The following is a 21632-nucleotide window of genomic DNA, read 5'->3' as shown; positions in this document are numbered from 1 at the left end:
CCATTACCTGCCTGTGAGCACACCAAAATACTGAATAAATAATGAATATAGTAACATAGCTTTCTTTTGTTTCTTTATATTCTCTACAACTTAGAGCTACTTATTATTTTTTTTATAAGAATAATCATCGTTTTGAAAGTGCAGTGTTATTTTCAGTATTTATGATATCACATGCTGGAAGTGGTGACACGGTGGTCCCAATCATCAGAAGATTTTTTCAGGGTGATTGGATTCCTAATTCTGGGACCTAATCCTCACTAATTACGTCCCACTCCAATAGGGATTCTGTCAATTTTTAACACTGGAATCTGTTGTCATTTCATGAAGTGTAGTCATAAGTACATTGTAACATAAAAGAAATCCTTATTTATCGATAATTAGAGAGAAGATTGTATCCTGGATTGATCAGGGAAAAGTCAGGGAAATATCAGGGAATTTTGTTTTTTTGAAATAGTGGGAACCCTGTTCCACTTGCAGTCTGTACACTTCAATCTGTCAACCTTCCCACGTACAGTCTGTACAATTCAGTCTGTTAACATGCCCAGCTACAGTCTCTACATCTCAATCTGTCAACCTTCTCACCTATAGTCTATACATCTCAGTCTGTCAACCTTCCCACATACAGTCTGTACACTTCTGTCTGTCAACCTTCCCAGCTACAGTCTGTACACCTCAATCTGTCAACCTTCCCACCTACAGTCTGTACATCTTATCAGCTACAGTCTGTACCCCTCTGTCTGTCAACCTTCCCAGCTACAGTTTGTACACCTTCCCACAAACTGTACCCCTCTGTCTGTCAACCTTTCCACTTACAGTCTATACACTTTAGTCTGTCAACCTTCCCATGTACATATACATGTACAGTCTGTACACTTCAGTCTGTCAACTTTTCCACCTACAGTCTGTACACCTCAGGTACAGTCCATACACCTCTGTTTGTCAACCTTGTCACCTACAGTCTGTACACCTTCTCAGCTACAGTCCGTACACCTTCTCAGCTACAGTCCATACCCCTCTGTCTGTCAACCTTCCCACCTACAGTTTGTACACCTTCCCACCTACAATCTGTACTCGTCTGTCTGTCAACCTTTCCACTTACAGTTTGTACACTTTAGCCTGTCAACCTCCCCACGTACATGTACATGTACAGTCTGTACACTTCAGTCTGTCAACAATCCCAGCTACAGTCCGTACACCTCTGACTGTCAACCTTCCCACCTACAGTCTGTACACCTTCTCAGCTACAGCCCATAAACCTCTGTCTGTTCACCGTCTCAGCTACACCTGGTACACATCTGTCTGTCATCTTTCCCATGTACAGCCTGTACACCTCTGTTTGTCAACCTTCCTATATATAGCCTGTACATATGATATGAATGCAGCATTGTGTCATATGAGCACAGGAGATGTAGATGGATACATGTGTATGGTAAAATTTGTGTCACAGAGAGAAGAAGAGCGTCAGAAGCAGATTGAGAAGTTCAGGCAACTGAATGTGATGGCTGAGCAACACTTTCAGAGGTCCCTGCTCAAGTACCGAGGCCTTTGGCCGATGAAGCGTCTTGTAGAGATGGCCCATAGTCACAACGACAAGGCTGCACAACATCACATAACCAGGCTTCTCAGGTATGCAGCTAAGTGTTTTGTGTTATTGAGTTACACAGCAAGGTTTTGTGTTATTGAGTTACACAGCAAGGTTTTGTGTTATTGTGTTACACAGCAATGTTTTGTGTTATTGAATTACACAGTAGGGTTTCGTTTTATTGAGTTACACAGCAAGGTTTTGTGTTACTGTGTTACACAGCAAGTTTTTTTGTTACTGTGTTACACAGCAAGGTTTTGTGTTGAGTTACACAGCAAGGTTTTGTGTTATTGAGTTACACAGCAAGGTTTTGTGTTATTGAATTACACAATAAGGTTTTGTGTTATTGAGTTACACAGCAAGGTTTTGTGTTGAGTTACACAGCAAGTTTTTTTGTTATTGAGTTACACAGCAAGCTGTTATATCCCTCCTCTACCTTTGGGTCTGTCTATCCATCCGTCAGCCCATCCCATTCAAATTTGTGCTTATCAAATCCCAGCAATTATAAGGCATAGGATCCTCAAATTCACACAAAATGTGCAAAACAATCTGAGGTTGAGCAGTGTCAGGTTATTGTTCATACTTCGACCTGTTTTAGGAGTTTTGTCAGTCCTTGTGCATATTGTCCATTGATAAACAAATTTGTGCGGGATATACATGTATTCTGAATATTATGTGAGACATAACTCTGGTATCACATGGCAAGCTTTTCATAAAGAGTGTTTATTCGCAGAACTGGGTCCTCCCTTGACTTAATGTTCACCATCCTGAACAGAGGAGTACAGATTGTAACCTTCCCCATGACTTAGTTCACCATTCTGAATAGAGAGGTACAGATTGTAACCTTCCCCATGACTTAGTTCATCATTCTGAATAGAGAGGTACAGATTGTAACCTTCCCCATGACTTAGTTCACCATTCTGAATAGAGAGGTACAGATTGTAACCTTCCCCATGACTTAGTGTTCACCATCCTGAATAGAGAGGTACACATTGTAACCTCCCTTGTGACATAGTGTTGACCATCCTGAACAGAGGAGTACAGATTGTAACCTCCCCCATGACTTAGTTCACCATTCTGAATAGAGAGGTACAGATTGTAACCTTCCCCATGACTTAGTTCACCATTCTGAATAGAGAGGTACAGATTGTAACCTTCCCCATGACTTAGTGTTCACCATCCTGAATAGAGAGGTACAGATTGTAACCTTCCCCATGACTTAGTTCACCATTCTGAATAGAGAGGTACAGATTGTAACCTTCCCCATGACTTAGTGTTCACCATCCTGAATAGAGAGGTACACATTGTAACCTCCCTTGTGACATAGTGTTCACCATCCTGAACAGAGGAGTACAGATTGTAACCTCCTCTATGACTTAGTGTTCACCATCCTGAATAGAGGAGTACAGATTGTAACCTCCCCCTTGACTTAGTGTTCACCATCCTGAACAGAGGAGTACAGATTGTAACCTTCCCCATGACTTAGTTCACCATTCTGAATAGAGAGGTACAGATTGTAACCTTCCCCATGACTTAGTGTTCACCATCCTGAATAGAGGAGTACAGATTGTAACCTCCCCCTTGACTTAGTGTTCACCATCCTGAAAAGAGAGGTACAGATTGTAACCTTCTCCATGACTTAGTTCACCATACTGAACATAGGAGTACAGATTGTAACCTCCCCCTTGACTTAGTGTTCACCATCCTGAACAGAGGGGTACAGATTGTAACCTTCCCCATGACTTAGTTCACCATTCTGAATAGAGAGGTACAGATTGTAACCTTCCCCATGACTTAGTGTTCACCATCCTGAATAGAGAGGTACACATTGTAACCTCCCTTGTGACATAGTGGTCACCATCCTGAACATAGGAGTACAGATTGTAACCTCCTCTATGACTTAGTGTTCACCATCCTGAATAGAGGAGTACAGATTGTAACCTCCCCCATGACTTAGTGTTCACCATCCTGAAAAGAGAGGTACAGATTGTAACCTTCTCCATGACTTAGTTCACCATACTGAACATAGGAGTACAGATTGTAACCTCCCCCATGACTTAGTGTTCACCATCCTGAAAAGAGAGGTACAGATTGTAACCTTCCCCATGACTTAGTTCACCATTCTGAACAGAGGAGTACAGATTGTAACCTCCCCCTTGACTTAGTGTTCACCATCCTGAACAGAGGGGTACAGATTGTAACCTTCCCCATGACTTAGTTCACCATTCTGAATAGAGAGGTACAGATTGTAACCTTCCCCATGACTTAGTTCACCATTCCAAACAGAGGGGTACAGATTGTAACCTCCCCCTTGACTTAGTGTTCACCATCCTGAACAGAGGAGTACAGATTGTAACCTCCCCCATGACTTAGTGTTCACCATCCTGAAAAGAATAGGTACAGATTGTAACCTTCTCCATGACTTAGTTCACCATACTGAACATAGGAGTACAGATTGTAACCTCCCCCTTGACTTAGTGTTCACCATCCTGAACAGAGGGGTACAGATTGTAACCTTCCCCATGACTTAGTTCACCATTCCGAACAGAGGGGTACAGATTGTAACCTCCCCCTTGACTTAGTGTTCACCATCCTGAACAGAGGAGTACAGATTGTAACCTCCCCCTTGACTTAGTGTTCACCATCCTGAACAGAGGGGTACAGATTGTAACCTTCCCCATGACTTAGTGTTCACCATCCTGAATAGAGAGGTACAGATTGTAACCTCCTCCATGACTTAGTTCACCATGCTGAATAGAGAGGTACAGATTGTAACCTCCCCCTTGACTTAGTGTTCACCATCCTGAACAGAGGAGTACAGATTGTAACCTCCCCTGTGACTAAGTGTTCACCATCCTGAACAGAGGGGTACAGATTGTAACCTTCCCCATGACTTAGTTCACCATTCTGAACAGAGGAGTACAGATTGTAACCTCCCCCTTGACTTAGTGTTCACCATCCTGAACAGAGGGGTACAGATTGTAACCTTCCCCATGACTTAGTTCACCATTCCGAACAGAGGGGTACAGATTGTAACCTCCCCCTTGACTTAGTGTTCACCATCCTGAACAGAGGGGTACAGATTGTAACCTTCCCCATGACTTAGTTCACCATTCCGAACAGAGGGGTACAGATTGTAACCTTCCCCATGACTAAGTGTTCACATTGCATTTGTCCATGTTATTATTGAATCCATACATCTATGGAGTACATCTCTTTTTTGGGTTTCTTTCATTTGCATCTGTAGGTTGTGTACTTGCAGATATGTACACAAAATCTCTTAAAAATATATGAATTGCTATGTTTATGTTTTATTGGAGAGGAGGGGAACAAACATCTTTAAAGTCTCTGTTTGCTTTTTTGTTGAGTTACACAGTAAGATTTTGTGTTATGCAGGTACACAGTAAAATTGTGTGTCAGTCAGGTATACAGTAAGGTTTCGTGTTATGCAGGTACACAGTAAGGTTGTGTGTGAATCAGGTACACAGTAAGGTTTCATGTTATGCAGGTGCACAGTGAAATTGTGTGTGAATCAGGTGCACAATAAGGTTTCGTGTTATGCAGGTACACAGTAAAATTGCGTGTGAATCAGGTGCACAGTAAGGTTTCGTATTATGCAGGTACACAGTAAAATTGTGTGTGAATCAGGCGCACAGTAAGGTTTCGTGTTATGCAGGTACACAATAAAATTGTGTGTGAATCAGGTGCACAGTAAGGTTTTGTGTTATGCAGGTACACAGTAAAATTGTGTGTGAATCAGGTGCACAGTAAGGTTTTGTGTTATGCAGGTACACAGTAAGGTTGTGTGTAAATCAGGTGCACAGTAAGGTTTTGTGTTATGCAGGTACACAATAAAATTGTGTGTGAATCAGGTACACAGTAAGGTTTCGTGTTATGCAGGTACACAGTAAGATTGTGTGTGAATCAGGTACACAGTAAGGTTTCGTGTTATGCAGATACACAGTAAAATTGTGTGTGAATCAGGTACACAGTAAGGTTTCGTGTTATGCAGGTACACAATAAAATTGTGTGTGAATCAGGTGCACAGTAAGGTTGCGTGTGAATCAGGTGCACATTTAGGTTTTGTGTTATGCAGGTACACAGTTAGGCTGCGTTTTATTCAGGTTCACAAGTATGGTTGTGTATTATACAGTAAGGCTTTGTGTTATTCAGGTTTTGTGTTAATCAGGTACACAGTAAGGTTGTGTGTGAATCAGGTGCACAGTTAGGTTGCGTTTTAATAATGTACACACTATGGTTGTGTATTATGCAGATACACAGTAAGGCTCTGTGTTATTCAAGTGCACAGTAAACTTATCTGTTAAGCAGGTACATGGTAAGGTTTTGAGTTATTCATGCATACAATAAAGATTTGTGTTACGATTTTATCTTACACTGGGACATGTACACATTTTGTTCAGAAGGTTAATAGTAAGGTTATTTGTTCTGAAGGTTATATGTTCTGAAGGTTGTATGTTCTGAAGGTTTTGTTTTCTGAAGGTTATGTTTTCTGAAGGTTATATGTTCTGAAGACTGTTCTGAAGGGTATGTGTTTTGAAGGTTATTTGTTCTGAAGGTTATTTGTTCTGCAGGTTATATGTTCTGAAGGTTATGTTTTCTGAAGGTTATATGTTCTGAAGACTATGTGTTCTGAAGGTTATATGTTCTGAAGACTATGTGTTCTGAAGGTTATATGTTCTGAAGGTTATGTGTTCTGAAGGCAAACAGCTGTGATGAGTCTCTGAAACATAAACATTATCTGATCTACTGTGCATACAGGACCCATTTAGGATGTACAGTGTAATGTTGACATTGAAGCTGCAGATTTGTCAGGAGTGCTACATGGCTATCTCACTATACTCTGGCAGGAAATCTTTTATGGGCTGGCACACACATGTAAGAGAGGTGCTGACATGCAAAAGGGACTTGGCAGATGAGATGCACAAATACCTGGTGGTGAAGCAGTTCTTTAACCAGTGGAAAAACGTAAGTACCTACCTTCTGCCAAGATACTTCAATATGTGATGGTGAAGCAGTGTCTTAACCAGTGGGAAAATATAAGTACCTACCTTCTTGTAAATTAGCCAGTGGAAAAATGTAAGTAATTACTTGATGGTGAGGTGCTTTAATACCTGGTGAGATGCTTAAGTATCTGATGGTGAAGCAGTGCTGCATGTTTGTGAGCTACAATTATTGTGTTAAGTATTATGGTGAAGCAGTGCTGCATGTTTGTGTGCTACAATTAGTGTGTTAAGTATTATGGTGAAGCAGTGCTGCATGTTTGTGTGCTACAATTAGTGTGTTAAGTATTATGGTGAAGCAGTGCTGCATGTTTGTGTGCTACAATTAGTGTGTTAAGTATTATGGTGAAGCAGTGCTGCATGTTTGTGTGCTACAATTAGTGTGTTAGGTGCATGCTTTCTGTTTGTCTTTTTCAGTACAAGAATATTATGATTTTGTTGGAGAAAAAGGCAGAGCGGTTCTTTGTTAAGAACCTGCAAAACCGTGTGTTTGTGGCCTGGGCGGACCATACTGCAGAGGAGAAAGTGGCTGGGTGGGAGAGGGAAAGACACGCTCGTGAGCACAGTGAATGGTGGGTACACATAACATCAACAAACACACTGTTACATTGATCACAGCATTTCTTTATTTGCCTTTGATCTTTTAACTAAGATAGGGTAGGCAGGCCAGACAGACTCGGTTTGTGTACAGTTAATGTTGGTCAAGCCAAATGGGTATTGTTTGTGTACAGCTAATGTTGGTGAAGCGAGACAGGCATTGTTTGTGTACAGCTGATGTTGAACAAGCCACGCAGACACTGTTTGTGTACAGCTAATGTTGGTGAAGCGAGACAGGCATTGTTTGTGTACAGCTAATGTTGAACACTCCAGACAGGTACTGTTTGTGTACAGCTAATGTTGGTGAAGTGAGACAGGCATTGTTTGTGTACAGCTGATGTTGAACAAGCCAGGCAGACACTGTTTGTGTACAGCTAATGTTAGTGAAGCCAGGCAGACACTGTTTGTGTACAGCTAATGTTAGTGAAGCCAGGCAGACACTGGTTGTTTACAGCTAATGTTGAACACGCCAGACAGGTACTGTTTGTGTACAGCTAATGTTGGTGAAGCAAGACATGTAACTAATGTTGTTCAAGCCAGGTACTGTTTGTGTGCAGCTAAGGTTGAAAAAGCTAGACGAATATTGTATGTTTACAACTAATGTTGTTCAAGCCAGACACTGCAAGGCAGGCATAAGCCAGACAGACACTGTTGGGGTACAGTTAATGTCGGTGAAGTCAGGCAGGCACTGTTTGTGTACAGCTTATCTTGAACAAGCCACACAGACACTGTGCACAGCTAATATTGAACAAGCCAGACAGACGCTGTTTGTGCACAGCTAATCAAGCCAGGCAGACAGGACTGAAAATATGATTGTGTGAATATTTTTTTTGACAGGCGCATCAAGAAGAAGATGCTGAAGATTTGGAGACAATATCCAGAGTACAGAAAGCAAGAGGCTGAACGGGAGAAGAGGAAGGCAGACATGAGACGGAAAGTAGCCTCTCTGTTACCTGACTTCATCAGCAGTCCCTGACAGAGTGGAGAGCTAAGGGGGCGTAGTCTTTGGTAGTGGAGAGTTTAGGGGGTCTCTGCAGGTGGGTACTTATGACTTCATCAGCAATCCGTGGCAGAGTGAAGAGCTGAGAGGCCTCAGCGAGTCAGCACTAGTGACTTCATCAGTAGTCTCTGGCAGAGTGGAGAGCTCAGAGGACCTCAGCAATGTGGGACCAGTGACTTCATCAGCTGTCTGACAGAGTTAAGAGCTCAGGGAACCTTCACAAGAAGAAACCAGTGACTTCATCTGCAGTCCCTGACAGAGAGGAAAGCTCAGAGGACTTAGAGGACCTCAGCAAGATGGAACCTGGGACTACATCGCCTGCTCCTGTTACATGTAAGAGCTCAGAGGACCTCTGTAAGATGGAACCTGTGAACGAGTGAAGAGTTCAGGGAACCTCCACAAGTTGGGACCAGCGACTCCATCTACTGTCTCTGACTGAGTGAAGAGCTCAGAGGACCTCTGTAAGATGGAACCTGTGACTTCATCACCTGTGCCTGACAGAGTTAAGAGCTCAGAGGACCTCTGTAAGATGGAACCTGTGACTTCATCACCTGTGCCTGACAGAGTTAAGAGCTCAGAGGACCTCTGTAAGATGGAACCTGTGACTTCATCACCTGTGCCTGACAGAGTTAAGAGCTCAGAGGACCTCTGTAAGACGGGACCAGTGAAACTAAAAAGAAAGACCTATGTGGGTGTTTTTAACCCTTAGCCAAAACTGGTCGAGGGGTATTGACGTAGCACTTGGTATCCGTCCGTCTGTCTTTCCATGTCTTGTCACACTGTGTCTGGAATGCTGATAACGAGGTTTACCAAACTTATACCTCAATGACACCGCATAGAGAAGAAGGTGACAAGAAAACGTAAGTTTTGGTGGAATTTGTCAAAAATTTGTGAAAAGGGCCAGTAAATACATCAGACTTTCGAATTACTGTCAATTTGTAGTTAATATGTGTGGTGTTTATGAAGAAAAGCATTATTTCTCTTCATTTGTTGGTTGGTTGTGTTTGTCATAAAATTCCTCTGAGAAAACGCTGATAAATCACTCGCGTATCACCTCGTGTTCACAAAGGAAAACAGCATTTAACTTGACATATGGCATACTAAAAGAAAGGTTGACTTCTTCTGTCACACTGTATGTACCAAATAAGAAAATGCTTTAAATTTCGCCCGTAAATCGTCATCAGAAAGAGCAGAAAATGTACGAGAATAACCTTATATGGAGGGCGAGTTCAAACCCGTGAGGTCAAGTTAGCAGCAAGCAGCTATGATTGGTCCAGCCGAGTTCGTTGCTTTCCGTAAATAGGTCATTTGTTTGCATAAATAACGCGCAGTTTACGGAATAGCCCGATGGGAGCAATAACGCTCTTTCATTGGACGACGAGTTCACAATGTCGTTTCCGGTGTTATCATGAATCCGTCGCGATACCTTGGTGACGGGTAACAAAGCTCATCAGCGGTCGATATATTCACTGATGTAATCTTCCCCCTCCCCCTCCTCCCCTTTAAAGTCAAGGGTCACAGATCTTATTATGGAGTTGGTTCAGTTGTGGATCTTTTCACTGGATTAGTTCTGGACACAAGTGCTAAGTACCTATTGTCAGAAATGTTGCAACTGGGAATCTGAAATGACATTGGTGAGGATTTATTTGAAGACTCGTCATAAGGCAAATGATGAGTGTAAACGCAATGGGTCATCAAATGTAATGGAAGCATCATGTTTGTGTGCTCGGCCCGTAGAAAAAAAATGGTCTACGATATACTGGTTTTTTGTCAGATGGTGACTTAAGTCTCTTTGACGTGTTGGTGATGAAGATGGCTGAGATGGCCAAGAGACTGAGGAAGTAGAATGTATCAATCAAATCAATTCTAAAAGGCTAGGCACAGCTTTGCGTAACATCCAGAAAACAGAGAAACTAGGAAAAATACTATGATAAAGCTGTCAGGAGCAACACTGGGAAAACAACAGGGTAAATGCGAAGTGCCATTTGGGCATCATTTTTTTTCAGTGTGTATCAACTGATGAAGAGCCTCGTCACCACAGATGCCCTAAAGGTCCCGGTTCTTGGTGCCTTTGGCAACGCGACATAGCAAATAAACAACTGCCTTGAAAACGTGGAGAAAAAGTACATATTTGAACTGGGGTATTGTGGTTGCAGTCCAACGAATTCATGAATGAGTGACAGAGCTAGATCTGGTGAATAGAGTGTTGTTTGGGAAGGTTTGGCCTTTTTCCCAAAGGCTGTATTTGTGAGATTACAAATTTCTGAAGAATTGTGTTTTCTCATATATTCAGCACATTAACCAGGGAGCGCACGACTGACTACATGTCTGAACTCCATCGGGAACAACTTGTTTCTTGAAAGTGTCAGGACGATGGATATTGACATGTGTAGAGTATCAGACAGTGTACGACTGTCTGCTAAGGCTGCACAGAAGATTCGTAAAAAGCAAAAAGATGCCAGAAAGTTTGAATTTTCAGAGTCATAGAGGCAGGAGGGGAGAAAGTACAACGCTGGAGGGAGGGTGGGCGGGGGGAGCTATACACTTGAGACATATCAGAGCAAACAGCAGGAAACATATTCAGTATTGTTAAAACTATATTAAAGTTGGTGCATTTCAAAGATATTTAAATCACAATGCATTTTTAAAAAAAACATTAGCAACTCTTCTAACTGAAATTCACTAATATGACACGTGTCTACAGAAGCAATATTTTGACACTGACAGAGGCTGATAGTCTGTTGACCTTCAATGTTGTGCCAGTAATTGCCATGCAAACGAGTGGCTAGTTGCAGATTAACACTTTTCACAAATATTTGTGTTTCGGAACAGACATTTGGTGAAATCTGATAAACCGTTTCTCTCGCCCCATTCTTTATGTTTTTACTTCATCTAGAGGTGCTATAGTTCTTTGTAAAAACTTTTTTTAAGGTTGTCGTTCTTTTTTCAAGATGATCGCCGTTACCATGGTAACCTATAACGTTTTTTAAAATATGACTGCTTATTCCAACTTACCTTGAGGGTTTTGTCAAACCCACCAAATATAAATAATGTCTAATCAATGGTTCCCGTCTCGTCAGCATGGCCTTTCTCGGAGTTTACCTTCATTTTAGTTCGTCTGTAGAAAGTACGATGGGAGCTAATGTCCTACCCGGTGTGTCGGCGTCTGTGTTCAGTTTTTAACGGTTGATGTAATCTAACTGTGGTATCTGAAAAAAGCATAAAAACTCAGGTTTAGGATTCGTGTAAGGAACATTAATATGAGATGGATGTTCTATCGTTGATTTCGCCACGATATGGCTGAAATACTGCCGATGTGGCGTTAAGCCATAATCATTCATTCATTCTGTCGTTAATTACTTCGGAAACCGATTGCGGCCATCGTTCCGTTCAGCCCTGTATTCTGCAGTTGACCAGATGTCAAACGCTCCATTTTACCCCAAAAATGCAACATCTGTCTCCGCTTTGAAATAGGTATTTCGAAAACGCAACATCTAAGATAAAATATTACCTTATAACAGTGTGAGGAAGACAGAGAAGCAGCCATTTTAATATCACTTGTTATCTGGCGTTTGGTTCATGACCGCTTCTCTCTTGTGTGTTATCGGCTTTATTTCTTATTTGTATAATTTCTTACATACCTTTGTCTTTGGGAGTTAGTGTTAAACGTTGTTTTGGAAATGGATCTTGCGATTATCGACTTGGAACGCCTTTTACGGACTACGAATAGTATATGAATGTCGGACTTGACGCTTATACATGTATATATAGCTTGATGGGTGACAACGTGACTAACAAAATGTCACCTTCCGGCTATTGTTTTGCACTCGTCATATAATCCAATTTAAGGTTAAAGGATACGTGAAAAGAAACTTTTAAACATTGATTGTGTTTCTAAGACAAATAAAGAATTTGTCTCATTCAGTCTCTTTCCAACCCCCATTCGGCCTGTTCCCTCATGCAGTTATTTTTAGCAGGGCTCATCGTTGACGTCATCATAACAAGATACTTATTTTCCGGACTGACCGCTGGGGCCTTAAGAAAACTGTATTTTTCAGTCATTTTTACCCTCGGAGCGAAGCCTGAAATGTTTTTCCCCACTGTTTTATTTTATTACCTGTTCTAAAATTAAACCAAAGCGTTTCATGAGATACGTTGAATTCACCATGACTGTATTTGTTTTGTTGATTGGTGTTTATCGCCGTACTCAAGAATATTTCACTTATAAAATGGTGGTCAGCATTATGGTGGGATGAAACCGGGTGGAGTCCGGAGGAAGCCCACCACCATCCGCAGGTTGCTGCAGACCTTCCCGCGTACTCAACATGACTGAAAGCCGTAGCCGAGCTTTTTCTGTGCAGAGGCGCAAAGAGTTAAGCGGAAGGCGACATTTTAAAGGATTAGTTTCCAGATTTATTATTTATGCGTAATTAGCTACCCCTGTGTACATTTTTAAATTGAGTCTAAAAAAATAGTGAAAAGAGTCACATTCATCTGAGTAATATGGCACTTAAAATCACGAGATAATGAGGCTGGTTTTATGCATTTTTGCCGCCAGCACTTGGTAGTGTTATGTGAACAACTGCCGTTAGCTTCTAAATTTAGTTTGCCACTGTTTACATATGCTGAGTTCAGCGTCTGCCTCTGCCTTAGAATGTTCCAGAATACGCTCAGTTCGGGGCCTGTTTGTTTACAACAAGTGTTCAAGAATTTTCTTATTCTAGAAAATTCCACCAGTCTGTATAAGACCTATGAAAGCAGGTCAAAGGAGGAGAAAGAGAATTATTGAGAGTTTTGGATGCTTTCGCTGTGTATTACTTTAGTAGGCCTTTTGTGCTGAATTTTGGTGTCTTTATAGCCTCTGGCTTTGTTATATCCTATCTCCACCGAGCAATTGTTCAGTCTGAACTTGTATATTTAATTTGTGCTCTTGTATACACAGTGCTTATTAGTACACGGACCCTGTCTGTGGAATTTTGTGTATATTTCGTCATACACTTAGTTATACTGTGGATTTTTCCTCTTGTGGATATTGCCTCTGTGCATTTATGCCTGTGTGGTATATATTGTGGAATACATGCGTCCGTTTGGACTTGACACCGTTGTACATGTAAGTACTTTAGTATTTGTTTAGATACTGCTGTCCTTTCTTGTTAAACTTAAGTACTTAAGTATTTGTATAAGTCTTGTTATCTGTTCTTGTTAAACCTAGTGAATTGTTGAAAAATAAACTCTGCTGGTTTTGGTTACTTTTTTGTGCGGCTAAACTGTCGTGTATTTCGAACAAGCCATCTCTTTATAATACAGACAGTTTGGGTCGTAAGAGTAGTCTCCGCTCAATTACGTCATACAAATCCAATCTTTACGAGCTGTCAGAGCTTCGTCATATAGTTCAAAAAGTGTTAAAAAAGCTACAAGAGTGAGAAGAACCATATCCCATTTCTCCACGAATTGGTTTGCTGTTCTGCATACGGTTGTAAAAGCAGGCGGTCGAAGAATAAAATGTCCAGTCCAGACAATAGTCACGAAAATGTAATTTAGCTTCAAGTCATATTTGATTAGCCCAGACAGTAGTTACGGAGAGCAAATACTATAAGGTTATAGTCTTGTTCAGTTCCATAATCCCGACAAGTGGACAGACGAACAGAGAGACTTTTCAAAAGCCGATCAGTTGTTAAGACCCAATGTTATTAACCACAAATAACATTGGGTCAAGCTGTCGGTCAGTCAGTTCTGGAGATATCACACGGACGAGGTAGTGACGTGCTAAGACATCAAAATATCGACAACTAGAAGAACCAGCGGGACGACAGCCAGATGAACCAACGGGACGACAAACCTTGACAACCCGATGAACCAACGGGACGACAGCCAAATGAACGAGCGGGACGACAAACCTTGACAATCAGATGAACCAGCGGGATGACAAACCTTGACAATCAGATGAAGCAGCGGGACGACAGCCAGATGAACGAGCGGGACGACAAACCTTGACAATCAGATGAACCAGCGGGACGACAGCCAGATGAACGAGCGGAACGACAAACTTTGACCATCAGATGAACCAGCGGGACGATAGCCAGATGAACGAGCGGGACGACAAACCTTGACAATCAGATGAACCAGCGGGATGACCAACCTCGACAACTCGATGAACCAACGGGACGACGACCAGATGAACCAGCGGGACGACAACCACATGAACCAGCGGGACGACAACCAGGTGAATCAGCGGGACGACAAACCTCGACAACCAGATGAACCAGCGGGACGACAAACCTCGACAACCAGATAATCCAACGGGACGACAAACCTCGACCACCAGATGAACAAGCGGGAAACAAGCCTTGACAACCAGATGAACCAGCGGGACGACAGCCAGATGAATCAACAAGACGACAAACCTTGACAACCAGATGAACCAGCGGAACGACAAACCTTGACAACCAGATGAACGAGCGGGACGGCAACCAGATGAACCAGCGGGACGACAACAAGATGAACCAACGGGACGACAAACCTTGACAACCAGATGAACCAGTGGGACGACAAACCTTGACAACCAGATGAACCAGTGGGACGACAGCAAGATGAACGAGCGGGACGACAAACCTTGACAACCAGATGAACCAGTGGGACGACAACCAGATGAACCAACGGGACGTCAAACCTTGACAACCAGATGAACCAGCGGGACGACAAACCCTGACAACCCGATGAACCAACGGGACGAAAGCCAAATGAACCAGCGGGCGACAAACCTTGCAATCAGATGAACCAACGGGACGACAAACCTCGACAACCAGATGAACCAACTGGACGGCAGCCCGATGAACAAATGGAACGACAACGAGGTGAACCAGCGGGACGACAAACCTTGACAACCAGATGAACCAGCGGGACGACAAACCTTGACAACCAAATGAACCAGCGGGACGACAAACCTTGACAACCAGATGAACCAACGGGACGACAAATCTCGACAACCACATGAACCAGCGGGACGGCTACCAGATGAACCATCGGGACGGCAACCAGATGAACCAGCGGAACGACAACCAGATAAACCAGAAGGGGCGACAACCAGATGAACCAGCGTTACCACAAGCAGATGAACCAGTGGAAGGACAACCAGATGAACCGGCGGAAGGACAACCAGACTAACCAGGGGGACGACAACCAGATGAACGAGCGGGACGACAACCAGATAAACCAGAAGGGACGACAACCAGATGAACCAGCGGGACGACTTCCAGATGAACCAGCGGGACGACTTCCAGATGAACCAGCGGGAAAACAAACCTAACAAATCGAACAGTTTTAACGCCTTTATTATTACGGTAAATTTTAAACTGGATTTAGGTAAATTTGGGTAAATTATCACCAGTTGTTCTACAATCATTACACTTGCAAAGTAATTCCCTGCTCATTTGTCAAAATACAGGTAAGTTAGGGGATAGATGAACCTCAAAATTTGATGATCTCTTTACTTCCTTGTCATTTAGTGTTTAGACAAACTGGTGAAATGGACCCATAGTTGGTTATAGCTTTGTGCATTGCCCAAACCCATATATGAGTTGGGAAAGGTTATTGTCAGCTTCATTATCCAAACCTAGAGGAAGGACTGAGCGTTCGGCTCAGCAGATATTGCTCAGGTATCACACGGCCAAGGTTATTGTCATCTACGTTGTCCAAACCCAGATGTACGATTGGGCGGAGTAACAAGCCTCGTTTTGATCAGTTCTTACGGCTCATCAGAGTTTCCTCAGATATCACACGGCCAAGGTTATTGTCATCTACGTTGTCCAAACCCAGATGTACGACTGGGCGGAGTAACAAGTCTCGTTTTGATCAGTTCTTACGGCTCATCAGATCTTCCTCAGGTATCACACGGCCAAGGTTATTATCATCTACGTTGTCCAAACCCAGATGTACGATTGGGCGGAGTAACAAGTCTCGTTTTGATCAGTTCTTACGGCTCATCAGATTTTCCTCAGGTATTACATGGACAAGGTTATTGTCAGCTACATTGTCGAACATGTGAAGGGGATGAAAAGATGATCAAATCTAAGTCCAGTGTCATGAAGCTTCAGTGGGCTATAAGGCGGCCTTGGCCAGGGACTGCAGATTTCCGCGCTCGTGGTCGAAGACATGCAGACATAGCTTATTCTAGTTGATGCGTGTAATTTGTGGCGACCTTTCTGTAAAAGGGCAGAGCGCTGAGCCGCTAGACCATCAATTAATGCGGATTCACAACGACTGTGGGTGCGGTAGGGGTTTATCCCGGGCAGACTGCACTCATACAACTGAGCGCCATCATATAAACCGGTGAGTAACTCGTCACGGGTAGTGAGGGTTATCCCGGGCAGACTGCACTCATACAACTGAGCGCCATCATATAAATCGGTGAGTAACTCGCCACGGCTGGTGTAGGTTATCCCCGGCAGACTGCACTCATACAACTGAGCGCCATCATATAAATCGGTAGGTAACTCGTCACGGGTAGGGGGGTTATCCCGGGCAGACTCTGCACTCATACAACTGAGCGCCATCATATAAATCGGTGAGTAACTCGTCACGGGTAGGGGGGTTATCTCTGACAGACTCTGCACTCATACAACTGAGCGCCATCGTATAAATCGGTGAGTAACTCGCCATGGGAGTGGGGTTATCCCGGGCAGACTCTGCTCTCATACAACTGAGCGCCTTCAAATAAATCGCTGGGTAACTCGTCACGGGTAGGGGGGTTATCTCTGGCAGACTCTGCACTCATACAACTGAGCGCCATCATATAAATCGGTGGGTAACTTGTCACGGGTAGGGGGAGTTATCTCGGGCAGACTCTGCACTCATACAACTGAGCGCCATCATATAAATCGGTGGGTAACTCGTCACGGGTAGTGAGGGTTATCCCGGGCAGACTGCACTCATACAACTTAGCGCCATCATATAAATCGGTGGGTAACTCGTCACGGGTAGAGGGGTTATCCAGGGTAGACTGCACTCATACAACTGAGCGCCATCATATAAATCGGTGAGTAACTCGCGACGGGAGTGGGGTTATCCCGAACAGACTCTGCTCTCATACAACTGAGCGCCTTCATATAAATCGGTGGGTAACTCGTCACGGGTAGTGAGGGTTATCCCGGGCAGACTCTGCCCTCATACAACTGAGCGCCATCATATAAATCGGTGAGTAACTCGCGACGGAAGGGGGGTTATTGCGGGCAGACTCTGCACTCATACAACTGAGCACTATCATATAAATCGGTGAGTAACTCGCCACGGGTAGGGGGGTTATCCCGGGCAGACTCTGCCCTCATACAACTGAGCGCCATCGTATAAATCGGTGAGTAACTCGCGACGGAAGGGGGGTTATTGCGGGCAGACTCTGCTCTCATACAACTGAGCGCCTTCATATAAATCGGTGGGTAACTCGCGACGGGAGGGGGGCTATCCCAGGCAGTCTCTGCACTCATACAACTGAGCGTTATCATATAAGTGAAAAATTCCTGTATATGGCGCTAAGCAACAAATAAATAAATAAACTGGAACTGTCTACAGTTTCACGGCTCCCAAGTATTCTATACCAATGGATTTCGGCCTTTGCTTCAGTAGTGAGCAGTGTGCGATATGACAATATTTGACAATGACAGTCATTCAGCAACGCAGTGATGCTGGTACAGTGTGTACAATGATACACAGCCCGCTTTGGATAATCATGGAGAGTTGGATAATCAGGCAAGGCAAGAGCATGTAATTGTAATTAAAAAATAAACAAATAAATGTAAATCAATGTTTGTCTTGTTGAGAATATTGTATTAATCAATGCATGTTTTGCTAATAATATTGTATAATTCAATGCATGTCTTGTTGACAATATGGTATAAATCAGTGCATGTCTTGTTGACTGGTATAAATCAGTGCATGTCTTGTTTACAGTATGGTATAAATCAGTGCATGTCTTGTTGACAACATTGCATTAAACCTGTCTTATTCTAAATCTAGACATATACAACGGAAAAGAGACGTTTCAAAATTCGGCATTTACATGTATATTGTAAAGGTGTGTGACAGATAGAGGCTACGCATGATGGTTCCTTCAGAGACAACGCCGGATGGTTCGTTCAGAGGCTACGCCTGATGGTCCCAGGTATCTAACCTCGCTCAGAGGCTTCGCCTGATAGTTCGTTCAGAGACTACTCCTGATAGATCGTGCAGAAGCTACACATGATGGTTCCATATATCTGGCGTTGTTCAAAGGCTACGAATGATGGTCCTATCTACCTGGAGTAACCTGGCCTCGGTCAGAAGCTATACGTAATGATCCCAGGTATCTAACCTTGTTCAGAGGCTACGCATCATGGTCCCAAGTGTCTGACCTCGTCCAGATGGCCCCATATATTTTGCTTCGTCCTGATGGTCCCATCGATCTGCCCTCGGCCAGAAGCTACGCCTGATGGTCCCATCTATCTGGCCTCGGCCAGAGGCTACGCCTGATGGTCCCAGGCATCTGGCCTCGGCCAGAGGCTACGCCTGATGGTCCCAGGTATCTGGCCTTGGCCAGAGGCTACGCCTGATGGTCCCAGGTATCTGGCCTCGGCCAGAGGCTACGCCTGATGGTCCCAGGTATCTTCTCTCGGCCAAAGGCTACGGCTGATGGTTACAGGTATCTGGCCTCGGCCAGAGGCTTCGCCTGATGATCACAGGTATCCATATATCACAGGTATCCATGATGGTTCCATATATGTGGCCTCTTTCAGAAGCTGTGCCTAATGGTCCCAGGTATCTGACCTCGTCTGAAGGTCTCGTGTATCTGACCTCGTTGATAAGGCCTGTCTGATGATCCCATGTGCCTAGGGTAGTCAGACCACGTTCAGAGGCTACGTCTGATGGTCTCCTGTATCTGACTTCGTTCATAAGGCCTGCTTGATGGTCCCATGTATCCTTGTCGAGAGGCTACGTCTGATGGTCCCATGTACCTAGGGTAGTCAGACCACGTTCAGACGCTACGTGTGATGGTCCCATGCATCTGGCCTCCTTCAGAGGCTACGTCTGATGGTATCATGCATCTAACCTCGTTCATGAGGCACGCCTGATGGTTCCATGTACCTAGGGTAGCCAGACCACGTTCAGAGGCTATGTGTGATGGCCCCATGCATCTGGCCTCCTTAGAGGCTACGTCTGATGGTATCATGTATCTAACCTCGTTCATGAGGCACGCCTGATGGTCCCATGTACCTAGGGTAGTCAGACCACGTTCAGAGGCTACGTGTGATGGTCTCCTGTATCTGACTTCGTTCATAAGGCCTGCCTGATGGTCCCATGTATCTGGCCTCGTCGAGAGGCTACGTCTGATGGTCCCATGTACCTAGGGTAGTCAGACCACGTTCAGAGGCTACGTGTGATGGTCCCATGCATTTGGCCTCCTTCAGAGGCTACGTCTGATGGTATCATGTATCTAACCTCGTTCATAAGGCCTGCCTGATAGTCCCATCTATCTGGCCTCGTTCAGAGGCTACGTCTGATGGTCCCATGTATCTGGCCTCCTTCAGAGGCTACGTCTGATGGTATCATGTATCTAACCTCGTTCATGAGGCACGCCTGATGGTCCCATGTACCTAGGGTAGTCAGACCACGTTCAGAGGCTATGTGTGATGGCCCCATGCATCTGGCCTCCTTCAGAGGCTACGTCTGATGGTATCATGTATCTGACCTCGTTCATGAGGCACACCTGATGGTCCCATGTACCTAGGGTAGTCAGACCACGTTCGGAGTCTACGTCTGATGGTTCCATGTACCTAGGATAGTCAGACCACGTTTATCTGTCTGGAGTAATATGATCTCGTTCAGAGGCTACGCCTGATGGTCCCACGTATCTGGCCTCGTACAGAGGCTACGCATGATGGTCCCAGGTATCCGACCTTTCCGGAGGCTACGCTTGATGTTCCCAGGTATCTGACGTCGTCCAGAGGCTACGCCGGATGATCCCTGTATCTGGCCTCGTTCAGAGGCTACGCCTGAAGACCTAATGTGGAGTTGATTTTGGCTTTGACGACAGGTAAATCAGTTGAGCAGAGTGGGAATGAGCAGATGATTTAGCACGACGACACCCATGGTTGAGTTTTGCACGATATTGTACAGGTCCAGCATATATGATAGTCAGTCTACAGATCCTTGTACGAGCGGATGAAATGGACATTTATCTTCTCTTGTTGTGGATCACGTTTTGCTCATACTGAAACACAAAGCCATAGTCATTCTGTGGGTCATTACTGGTCAGATAAGCTATCATGCCTGTTGAATACTCCTGTCGCGAGATTTCACCGTCTTGATCCTCGTCCCAGGCGTCAAAGATGGCGGCGTTCAGTGAGCTGTTCTTCATCCCTAAGCATTTGTTCATCTTGTCTAGTTCGTCCGACGTAATCGACCCGTCCCCATCCGCGTCCATCAGATCGAATAGATACATGCTCAATTCCCTCATAGTCTGCTCCAGTTTATCTTTGTCAGTGCAGTAAAGCTTGCTCAAGATTTCCACAAACTGCTGTTTGGAGACTTTCTTGGGTTTCGGATCTCCAAGGAGATCCTGGCAGATGTGCCACCACCTCAATAGGATCTGTGTGCACCTCACTCTGAGCAGCTCTTCCAGTCCGTAACTGTCTATGATCCGCTGAGCCTTTAGGCCAAAATCTTCCACTGTAATCTGCTCGTCACCATCTTCGTCCAACATACAAAAAAAGTTTCGCCACTTCGCTTGAAGTCTCGACTTGCTCATCTTCAATATTTATAACAGACCCTTGTCCTCTCCGGATGGGATTTCTGTGAGCACAAAACAGAGACAACAATGTATTTTTTTATCAAATAGTTAGATGACTAAAATTGAGCAGGCTTTTTCTATGGTATCAAAGCCGGTATTTGACTTTCCAGGTCAGAAATGAGGCTCATGAATGTCTCTGTATTATCCAATGAAAATACGCAGCGCGGGAAAGTCAACAACTCGGTTCATACAACCGTTTGTTGTGTGTGTAAAATAAGCGTTTTCATTGTGTTTTCAAGTATGATACCTGTACAAAACAATTAAATTATTGCTGTTGCATTAAACAAGGTATGTTGCCACATGTAAGACCCTCTCACAGATGAGTTATTATCCTGCTTATATGTCTTAAACACGCGGTACATATGCCGTCTACATTTACTTAGTATGTGACCCATTACCACAAGTAATGTACCAAAAGCACATAAAAGAATACTAGTTATCAGGCCTGTATTTTTTTAAAACACAAATTCGGAGACCCCCTCGTGGTGTTCAACCCAAGTGTTTCGGCAACTAAATTTTCAACCCAGGCATGGATTCAGATTTCCTTTTCAAACTAATATTAAGCATGTAATATCACAGATTCTGACTGCAAAACTCGTGTCTTTTTTTTCTCAT

General features: G+C 43.9%; 2 protein-coding genes across 2 annotated transcripts in view; one reads left to right on the top strand and one right to left on the bottom strand.

The window, feature by feature from the left end:
* Window positions 1–9387, top strand: part of LOC135466109 (coiled-coil domain-containing protein 191-like) — a 47525-nt gene extending 38138 nt beyond the window's left edge. The window contains exons 15-18 of the mRNA XM_064743500.1: window positions 1448–1626; window positions 6451–6568; window positions 7021–7175; window positions 8038–9387. Coding sequence (XP_064599570.1) covers window positions 1448–1626; window positions 6451–6568; window positions 7021–7175; window positions 8038–8176 — 591 coding nt within the window. The 3' untranslated portion in view covers window positions 8177–9387. The remainder of the gene's footprint in view (window positions 1–1447; window positions 1627–6450; window positions 6569–7020; window positions 7176–8037) is intronic.
* An 11015-nt stretch (window positions 9388–20402) lies between these two features.
* On the bottom strand, window positions 20403–20975 carry LOC135466093 (calmodulin-like). Its single transcript, XM_064743499.1, has one exon. It carries the CDS (start codon window positions 20973–20975, stop codon window positions 20403–20405), a length of 573 nt encoding a protein of 190 aa, XP_064599569.1.
* Between the last annotated feature and the right edge of the window lie 657 nt (window positions 20976–21632).

This window comes from Liolophura sinensis, chromosome 1 (genome assembly GCF_032854445.1).
Source record: "Liolophura sinensis isolate JHLJ2023 chromosome 1, CUHK_Ljap_v2, whole genome shotgun sequence".
Classification (NCBI taxonomy): Eukaryota; Metazoa; Mollusca; class Polyplacophora; order Chitonida; family Chitonidae; genus Liolophura; species Liolophura sinensis.
Note: the sequence above shows the minus strand (reverse complement) of the source record. Positions and strands in the feature narration are given on the sequence as shown.